The sequence below is a fragment of the Erpetoichthys calabaricus genome, chromosome 16 (genome assembly GCF_900747795.2).
Source record: "Erpetoichthys calabaricus chromosome 16, fErpCal1.3, whole genome shotgun sequence".
NCBI lineage: Eukaryota > Metazoa > Chordata > Cladistia > Polypteriformes > Polypteridae > Erpetoichthys > Erpetoichthys calabaricus.
In genome coordinates this window covers 78,377,562-78,388,513 of record NC_041409.2, presented here as the reverse complement: position 1 = coordinate 78,388,513, position 10,952 = coordinate 78,377,562, and the positions used below count along the sequence as shown (strand labels likewise).

The 10,952-nt window shown below is 36.9% G+C and overlaps 1 protein-coding gene across 5 annotated transcripts in view; it reads right to left on the bottom strand.

The window, feature by feature from the left end:
- Positions 1 to 1,316: 1,316 nt before the first annotated feature.
- LOC114667066 (serine/threonine-protein phosphatase 2A 56 kDa regulatory subunit gamma isoform) overlaps positions 1,317 to 10,952 on the bottom strand; it is a 149,066-nt gene continuing 139,430 nt past the window's right edge. For 3 of the 5 annotated variants that reach the window (XM_028822189.2, XM_028822191.2, XM_028822192.2), the window contains one exon: positions 1,317 to 3,953. In XM_028822189.2, the coding sequence (XP_028678022.1) occupies positions 3,819 to 3,953 (135 nt within the window). In that variant the 3' untranslated portion in view covers positions 1,317 to 3,818. Of the gene's footprint in view, positions 3,954 to 4,327; positions 4,445 to 10,952 lie in introns of all 5 variants that reach the window. The other 2 variants (XM_028822188.2, XM_028822190.2) reach the window with 1 other exon arrangement.

Below are 10,952 nucleotides of genomic sequence, written 5' to 3'. Positions count from 1 at the left end.
TTGCCTGGTGTCCAAGGTTGATAGGATTGCCTCAGCCTGCCACTAACCCAGAACTGAATTATGCACGTCCATGAGATGAACAGAAGGAAAATAGATCACATTTATTAATGATTCATTTCTAGGAAGCCAACAACGTGCCACAGTCTTTCTCAGTGCAGTGTTCTTGGCCAAAAAAGGTGTATGGAGATTCCATACAAAAAATATATTAAAATGCATAGGGCTCCACTGGAATAGGTAGGTTAATTGTAAAAGTAGTGATAAAACCAGGATTTGTATTAGTTAACCTTTTTGGAAAAAATGCATAATCTTAACCTAATTTATGTGAAAGCATGGGACAGAATTTTAGAGTATTGTCAGTTAATGGAAAAGTATTGAATTACTGATTCACTATACCATAGACAGAACAATACTTCTTCAATAAATCTGTTGCAAGGACCGTGAGATCAGAAAATATTGACAACAGAATAATCAAAAAAAACTTCATGTAAACACATACAAGGCTATCATATGTGACCAAATACAGCTAGGTGCTTGAGGATTGATGTGGCTCCTAATTTAACTATGCATTCTTCAAAACAGCATAATTCAGTAATAAGACAGTTTGAAGTTGGCATGTGAAACATTTTACAGATAGAGAACAATATTTCAAATTATAAAAAGTGTTTTTTACTAAAACAAGTCCAGATGTGCGCATTAATTCTATTGACTAGCTTTTAAATACATATTTTTGTCACTTTAAGTAAAGCTTCAAAGAAACAGTTTATAATGTAAGACAATTCTGTCCAAGTGCTTTTGCTTGTTATACAAAACTGTTTTAATTTTTACCACATTAGTTTTGAAAGTCTCAAACATTTAACAGAGGTTTCAAATAAGAGAGTTACCTATAAGACAACTTACCTTTCATTTGGTAACCACTACTTGCTCCATGAACTGTTATGCAACAGTTTAGGAAGATAACCTATTTTTTAAATATTAAGTCCTAAAGTGCATTTAAAAGTACATTTGTGTTATTTTTAAAGAAAGACTGACATTGTTTTGGTAAAACATACCCAACAGGGATTCAGTTGCTTGGAGATAATAACTGTTAAAGAACATTACCAGTTACTTGCCATGGAGTGGATGCCAACACAATTCTTCTCTAAAATTTTAATACTTAACATACTAAAATTCCTTCCTCCCTCTCCTGAATAAAATACTTTGTCATCACTTTTAAATGGGTTTAATTGCATTTTCTAAGAAATGTTTGGTCCACAGGCTTAAATTTAAACACTCATCTATATATAAGATTCCTTAAGTATGAACATATATACAGAAACTGACATCTATTGTTTAATAGATAACACTACGTAAACAAATTACATAATATGTACAAAATTTAAACAAAGCAATTTAGTACAAGTCTTAGCCTAAAGGACACTTGTCTTGTTGTACTGTGAAAAGTATACATTAAACAATTTGTAGTGATGCTTAAGTTGAATGGTTTATTATTGATAATTATCAAACTTTTTCATTGTAAGATTCTAGGAATTGATTTTGTGCCATAACTTAAACATTTACATGTGAAAATACTAATATTTTTTAAATATGGTGCCTCTTCATTTGGGAGTGCTGCAAAAATCAAAAGATTTGTTGTAAACTATTAAATGATTGTTGGTCAAGAATGTTGTTTCATGTTGTTGAATGTCCATCCTTATACACGGGAAAAGAGTTAAGACAAATGCTGGACGTGGTAACATTTTTTTACACTTTACACATTCAACCATACATTAACATATACAGCTTTGTAACCAAACAAAATTTACAACATTTCCTTCTCCCCCACCCTCAACTATCCAACATTTTGCACAACTGTACTATTTAAGCCAAATGCAAATTTCAGAACCTATAGTTGAAAAATGATGGGAGTTCAAACAATGGTATACCAGTTAGCACAATGTATGTGTGTGCAAGCATCTACACATACACAGATACAAATATGTAAAAGAATTTGTGTGTGTGTGTGTGTTTATATTTATTACACACACAAACATACAAATACTAACATACATATATATTTAAAACAGAATTCTGAGTACTTTGCTCCCCTTTATAAAAACCAAGACAGACTAGCTAAAAGGAGGGGTGGAGGTGTTGGAGCACCACAGGCAAGGCTAACAAACAGTGTTCACATAGCAGACAATGATCCTACAGCAAACAGAAGTCTTCAAGTTTATCAGGAAGTGCTAATTAGAGAATAACCTTCAAATGTTCAGTAAGCATCGCTGTAGGAATAAGAACTGCTTATCAAGCTATAAGCACATGAAACACTATTATTATGTACATAGTTTTTAGCCAGAGAAACAGATTTAAACAAATATTGAATAACATACATTTTGGCATTCAAAAGCTATTTGCTTTTAGGCCAGTATTTATCATTTATCCATAAAGGCACTCTGTAAAAGACCATCCTAGTGTCATTGGCGGGGGGGGGAAAGAAAATAGCAAACTGTCAAAGCACCATACTGACAGAAACTATAGCATCTCAGTTTAAACACTGGCTGCAATGAAGAATCAAATTAGGCATGCTTACGCATGCTCTACATAGTAGTCTGTGGCACTTTTATCTGCTTTGTTGTAAAGAGTCTTTGAAATCCATGAAGAACAAGTGGAAGTCCTTGTAATGAGTCTGCATAACTTTAACAGTCATTTTTCTTGTGTGCAACAGAAAGGCAGGACCTGGCTGTAACCAAGTAGTATTCATGGATACGAGGAAAATGTGGTACCTTCAAATTCTCACTTACTACTGGAATGTATAGCATACATAAGCAAGTATAGGGAGCAAACAGACATCTTGCTGGTTTTGCAGGTATGGAGACAATACAGCCTTTGAAAGGCAGTTCTAAAAACTAGCTAGACAGTAAACACACCTTTTAAAAATTTTAGGCAGCTCAAAGACAAATTTGGAAGTATTAATTCACAGAACTGCTATTTGTATCAGATTTACAATAATTACAGAATTAAAGGAATATTAAGAACATTTCAAAATTAACGGAGGACAGACAATTTGTTTTTAATGTTTATCTATACTTGACCCTTGTTTGAACTACCAACATTTCAAATGAATTCTGAGTAAACTTATTGCCTACTGAATTGGGTAAAACTTCTTTATGTGTAAAATTAAAGTAGTTTGGCACACAGAGACCACTATACGCAGACATACATTGTGGATGGACAACCTAAATATTCATGCCGGTTCTCTGCTCACTGAGCTATTTCCAGTATTTTGGTAAATTCTGCAGGAGTACTCTTCCCACTTCTTGGGTTACAAAAATACACTTTTCCTCAAAAGCAAAGTGACATGAAAAATTAAAGTTTGATGTGAATGAAATGAAACATTGGCACTAACAGTTGATCCTGTTATTGGAAGAAAAAAAGCTTGTCTGTGCATGTTCTCTGTATTTGTTCCTTAAAAAAATTCATATTTCACATTGCTTTTTTCCCCCAAAAGATCTGTTTTCATTGTCGGTCTCCTGCTTCTCAGTGTATTATGATCTTATATTCTGAATATGGCAAAATTTTAATTAAAGACTAACAAATAAAACAACACAAGACAAATTTAAAGGCAGGCAGGCACTCAATATGTGGTAATATTGGGGAAAACAAAAAGACAAAGAAATTCGAAAAACACCACTTCTTCACATCCTGAGAAAGCAGAAACCTTAATGCACAGAGTCATAGAACTGTGCTTCATGGGCAAAAATCCTGGAGTTTCTGGTCCATCTTATTTGTGTTTGCATTCTGCAGTCTTCCTGTTCAAAGCAGAAAACCGGCATGTTTGCCTAATGCTCATCATGAATGGTCAGGATTTCTTCAGTGCGGCGATGTGATTCCAAGGCTTTCACGGTATAAATGTCCTGAGGCAGCTCAGATTTTCGTCTAACAAGCGGCCGTTCTTTCCTCTGATCTCTCTGTAGCTGAAAAGAAAAAAACAAACATATTAAGATTTTGACTTGCATGCTGTGCGATATGCTGACTAACAGTGTTTTAGCATGGAAGTTCTTTCTTTTTTGGTCTGCCCCTGAAACCCATTAACGACTACAAGTTATTAAGGATCACAAGGGAACTCCACATAATCGATCCTAAGTATTTGACTATTTAAAATATAGAGACAATCAAGTGTGTCTTCTCTGGTTATACTGGAGTTATTGCCTGAAATAAACATTGTCCTGTCAGCTCACTTTCAAAAATTTAAATGTTGGCAGCTAACACTCATCATTTCACATAGGTAAACTACTGTATGTATTGTAGTACTGTGTATTGCACTACAAGAGGAAGTGGCTGATCTTACCGGAGTAGCTGCTTCTTCTACAGTCTTTTTTAACATTTGAACATCTTCTATCAAAGGAACATCTGTCTCCATTGCTACAGGACTATTGAGGCAAGAGGAGTCAATGTACACAGGGTACTGGTTATGAAAAGAAAAAAACCAAAAACAACCCTGGTCAGGTGACACCAAAAGACGTCTTCCCATTTGGCATTAGGTTTTAGAAACCAAACATTATAAGCCATAAACATAAAATTTCTGAAATATATAAACTGAAGAAATTACAGAGAATGCAAGTGTTTAGAGGTAAGAGTGCAGGTCTACAATGCTATCACAACAGTGGTCTTTACTAAGAAAAGGTGTACCAGAGAACTGATATTGCTACATATTTTGACATTTTTCACTTAGACAGTACTTTATACATTTTGTAATACGAGCCATCATATGTGCAGTATTCATTAAGATGCACATATTACGTGCCTAGGATTTCCAAAATGTACTGGAACTACATATTTGTCTTTCAAACTGAACAGTAAGTTATCCTTTTATTAAAAATGCAACTTTTTTTAAAATAAATGTAGCTTTTTATTGGTTTACCTGAAATCAACAACAAGAAAATGTTTGTGTTCTTTTCACTTTTTAATCTGGCCTTAGAATATTCTGCTATGTAAACAAATGCAGCTTGCTTTTAAAGATTAAATTAAGTATTTTTCCAAGTCAAAATTATTTCTTTGCAAACAGTACATGTGCATTTGTCACACAAAACTGTGTTCTAAAGTTAAGTGTTTTCTATAAACTTAAAAAAGTACTTTGCCCCCACTGCTGCTTTACAACAGAGGCTAATTGTACACGGGGCACCACCAGAAAATAAAAGCCTAAAAACGTACCAATAAAGCACCAGAAGTTCTGATATAAAAAACATGCCTTCCATGTTTCTAAAGCATGCCCCTGTGTGGTGGGTGAAGCAACGCGCTGTAATCAGCGCATGCTCCCAACCTCCTAATCCTAGTGACACCAAAAAGCATCAGGAAATAATAATTTTAAAACATATTCCTGGTACTATTTTTCTTGTGGTAAGGATATGCTTTCTATTTGGTTGTGTGAGTTCTCATATAAATACAAAAGTAAATAAACACAAAACCAACTACATGTTGTGAAAGGTTTTCTATGATTTGGTCTTTCAAAAGGAATCACATCCCATGATTATTATGGAAGACAACAAATGCTGAGATGACATGCACAGCTGGTCTTCTATTAAAATGGTGGAATCTCACAATTTATTAATTAAAAAAATGACAGATATAAACTATTATACAATGTGTGTGTAATCATAAAACATGAATCAATATGTGACAACTACCCTGAGAGTATTCGGTGAGCTTTTAAGCTTTTATTTTCTGATGGTGTCTCATGCTCCATTAGCTTCCATTGTGATAGGGAGGGTAAGATATTTTTAAAAATTTAAATAAAACACTTAACCTTAGAACAGAATTCCATATGGTGAATGCATATATACCATGTCTGCACTTCGATTTGAAAAATACCAAATGTATCCTTTAAACTTGTTAAGCGTAAACAAATCTTAAAATAATGATTACCATTTACAATTATATTATTTAGGCAAAGATTATGAAAGGATAAATTCTCTTTATACTAACAGTTGTAACTTTCAAATTTCTGTATACAGTAAGTTAAAATATGTTTTCAAATGCTCGGACCAATCCGTGCATTTCTCAGTGTTTTGTGCCTGTTTTTTTTTTTGTTCTTAAATTGTATAAAATCATTTTCTTTTGTTTTCTTTTAATAGTTTGTAAATATTTATTTCTATAAGATACTTTATAACATTTGCGAAAGTTTTTTATTTTTGATTATTATCACCTTTGTAATCCAATGGGACACTTGCGCTCTATCTACGAGGGAAACCCTAGGTGTGTGGCCGGCGCTGTTCATTTACAGCCAGGACGTGCTGCTTCCACTGAGACCAGGTACCAGTTACTCTCCGTGTACTACTAATATACCAGATAAAAGCTTTGAAACTCAGAAGACGAGGAAAGAGAGGTGAACTTCAAATACTTCTGAGACAGAGAAGTTTAAAGACCGCTCTGGCAACTATCATCATGAGCAACATACAGTCCTTGCGGAATAAACTTGACAAGCCGGGAGCATCTGCGCAATACCTCCACGAGTATCGAGAAAGCAGTCTGAAGTGCTTTACTGAAACCTGGTTTAAAAATACCGACTCAGATACAGCTGTAGAAATGGATGGATTTGATTTTGTACAACAAGACAGAAAACCAGCTTCTGGTAAGAAACAGGCATTGGGGGTCTGATTTCACATTAACAAAAGGTGGTGCAAAAATATCACTGTAAAAGACCACATCACTAGGCCAAATATTGAACTACTCACCGTCGGACTTCACCCATACTATTTACCACGACAGTTTAATCAATTATTTGTGACAGTAGTTTACATACAGCAGCATGCTGATGTGGGAGCTGCAGCTGAAACGATTCATGAAACTGTTCAGAAACTAGAAATCAAATCACCTGGCTCTTTCAAACTTGTGATGGGTGATTTTAATTTATGCAATCTGGAATTAAGTATTACCACATTACCATCAAGACGTGAATATCCATATTACTAACCGAGAATGGTAAACCGGATATGGACGCAGGAGACATAGTGCGCAGGCGCCACACAAAGCCCCCCTCCCCAGAGTGAAACGGGAGAGACTACGAACGTGCGCAGGCGCCACACAAAGCCCCCCCACCCCAGAGCGAAATGGGAGAGACTACGAACCGTCTGACATGCCGCAAACCAGGCAGGCACGGCTCCAAAAAGAAACCGCTCGACTGACCGAGCTACAAAGTGAAACGGGAAACACCACGGAGTCTGCAGTGGTCCACAATGCACCGCATGATAGTACGGAAGAAGCTCCGTATTAACAATGGGGGGCCCCAGAGTGACACGGGCGGACGCTCCGTATTAAACGTACGTCATCCTCACACGTCCAAACTATACAGCATAGGTGGATCACAATACAGTGATGCATTATTGACAGTACAGTAAAGATCACAGTATCGCAAACAAATGGAAATTAGTACTCGAAAAAGGGAGAATATAATCACCACGGGCCAGGTGTCATTCAAACAAAAGCAGGATAAAGCGAGTTCAGAAATAAAAGACAGAGTAGAAAACAAAGTAAAACGTCATAAAGAGGTTAAAGAATGGGGCCAAACACATGGAGAGCAGGTTACAGATGATGAAAACTGGAATGCAACAGCTTCAAAAAAACCTAGGCACGAAACACATGCACAGCGAGATACAGAATATAAAAGCAGAAAACACGACAGTTAAACATCCACACCACACAGCGGAGGCAGACCCGGAAGGTGCAGGCGCTTACATCGCGCGTCGGAAGGCGCGGGACAGTACGAAAGGCAAAGGCGCCTACACAGCATGGTAAAACCCGACATAATACGGAAGGCGCAGGCGTCGCCGCCATATTGTGAGTGGCACTACTGCATAGTGAAGGCGCAGGCATCACCGCCATATTGTGCGTGGCACTACTGTGGAGTGAAGTTAGGAATAATGTGCTGCTTGGAATCGTACAAAACGCCGAACGCGACCCACCGTCTGACACTGCGGAGGCAAAGCAGGCACGGGTTCAAACCGAACGAGCTCGACTGACGTATATATGCCTACAATGCGCGTCTCAAACCGCAGAAGCAGGGCAAGCACGGGTTCAAAACAACGCAAGCTCCTACAACGCACATCTGAAACTACGGCTGCCCAGCGGGCACGGGTTCAAAACGCCGGGGGTAGGTGAGCGAAGCAAGCAGGGGGCGGAGCCCCCTTGTTAATACTAGAGGGGACAAAACACTAGACAAGTGTTGTGGAAACATTACTAGCGCCTACATATTACATCACAGAGCAGCCCTGGCTGCATCAGACCACGTCGTTGTTCACCTACTACCAAAGTACAAACAGAAACTGGAAAAAACAAAAAAAAAAAAACAGCCATATGAAAAACACAAAACTGGTGCAAGGACAGTATAGTGGAATGCTTCTCCTGTACTGACTGGGATATGCTGACATCCTCACAGTCACTTAAAAAGGCCACTTTCACTTTAAGTGAACACATGAAATTTTGTGAATCAATGATCAGTAAGGAAAAAAAACTGTCGAGGTGTACCCCAACAGTAAACCATGCATCACTAAAGAGGTTGAAGTACTACTATTGGAAAAACAAAACGCTCATCAAGAAAATAAGACAGAAGAAACACTAATTTTAGAGCAAAGGATTAACAGGTTAATCAAACAAAATAAAAGATACACAGGGGAAAAAAATCAAGAGGTGATTTAATAACATTCCAAAGCAGGTTTGGAAAAGCCTACAGAATCGCAGGACTGGGTTCTAAAAAGAGTGTTAACTTTCCAGTTAACAAAGACCAGAAGCTTTCAGCAGATGAACTTAACTTTTTAACAGATTTTAACAAGCGATTTCAGCACCTAAAACGCAGAGGCAAAGGAGATGCTTTATAAAAACACCAAGAATTCTGCTGTGACAGGGTTCAATTTATCTGAAGTGGAGAAAAGCTTGTGATGCACTAAAACAAACAGGGCAGTGGGGGCCAGATGGCATATCAGGTCGGCTCTTAAAGTCTTGCTTTAAGCAGCTCTCTCGTTTTTTCATTTGCTTTTTAACTGGTCTCTGACCTGTGGCATTGTACATAAGCTGTGGAAACAATCAGTCATTACCCCTGTTTCTAAGGTTTCCAGGCCAAGCTGTCTAAATGACTACAGACCAGTGGCATTCACCTCTATTTCAATGAAATGCTTCAAACATTTGGTGAAAAACATTTTAATGACAGACACAAAAGTCTTTTCAAGATAACCACCAATCTGCTTACTGTGCAAACAGAAGTGTTGAAGATACTCTGCTTGTTATCTTACATCAAATCTATACTTTCTTTGATCAGCCTGGTACATATGTCAGAGCACTATTTCTGGATTTTTCTTCAGCGTTCAATACCATACAGCCTCACATACTGACTGGAAAACGGAGGAGTATGAATGTAAACCCATTTATCACATTATGGATTCAGGACTTTCTTTTACATCGTTCATAGAGACTCAAGGTACAGAATGCTTTTTCAAAAGTCATTCATTCAAACACAGGAAGTCTGCAGTGGTGTGTCTTATGACCATTACTATTTACTCTGTACACAAGTGACATAAGACAGAACAATGACCACTGCTCCATTATCAAATATGCAGATGACACCATGCTCATAGGGCGCATATCTGGGGAGGACGAAAGCCACTATCTAAATTAAGTGGACTGTATGGTAAACTGGTGTAATAAAAAAAATCTCATTCTGAATGTAGAAAAGACCAAAGAAATTAAATTTGATTTCAAGAGGCAGAAATTTGTATGTTCAGCAATTGTTGTTCTAAGGGAGGAGGTAGAAATAGTAAATGAATATAAACACTTAGGAACTAACTTAGATTAACAATCTTAACTGGAATGCAAATACAAAAATATTCTCTAAATGCAATCAGCATTTATGTCTCCTCAGTAAACTCAAACTATTTAAAGTAGACAAGGACCTCATGTTGTCCTTTTATAGCAGTATGACCAGTCTGTTATCACTTTCAGTTTCATTGCCTGGTTTAGTGGTCTAACAAACCAAAATAAAAAAAAAAACTCCAGCAGATTACTAAGCATGCAGCTTAAGTTATTGGGACTTATGTAGATGATCTGGCAAGTGTTTGTCAGAGGACAATGCTAAAGAACCTAGAAATAATCTCAACCGATGACAGACATCCATTACATGTAGAACTTAACTTCAGTAAATCAGGAAGGATAGTTGCTTTGGAAACCCACACAAATCCCTCTAGAAATTCCTTTCTTCCTAGTGCCATATGACATTTTAATAAAGAATATTGGAGATAATGATTAAGGTTTGATATGCATCCTCTAACAATTATTGTGTGAATATGCATTATCAAACTGGCTTAACTTAACCTGTCTTGTCTCTATTTGTTTCGTTTCATTTCTTTCTGTCTTGTTATTAGATGCAACTGAGAAGGCAAATTTCATGCTTTCTTGTGTAAACATGACTAAATAAAGCAACCTTGAACCTTTGCTTTAACTGTGCTGTGTCATGGGTAAGAGATTGTGACATTACACAAGTTACTGTGACAGTGCTTTAACTGGGAAAAATGCACGTAAACAATACAACTATACCTCAAAGCACTCTGGAATGGCATTTTTCACAAAAGAAATGCACTATTTAAAATAGAGGTTGGTTCTTTAAAGTACTAATGTTTATGCTAAAGGTTGAATCTAATAGCAAAAAAAAAAAAAAAAAAAATCAACTGTATATGCTTTTGTGGTAAAGTGAGTTTAAGGTCCATGGTGGTGCAGGATTTTAAATAAACACAGTGCAGCTCACACTTTTGGGTGTGCATTACTGCAAAGCCATGTGGACCCTGAATGTTCAATGAAGAAATTGGTTGATTGTGTATTTACATGCAAATGTAGTCCGTTCAGTCAGTTTCCTAATTGACACTCCGCAGGTTGTTGGCAAAAGCATTTGCACGCACAAATGAATAAAGGAGTCTGAGCAGGACAGAAGTGAA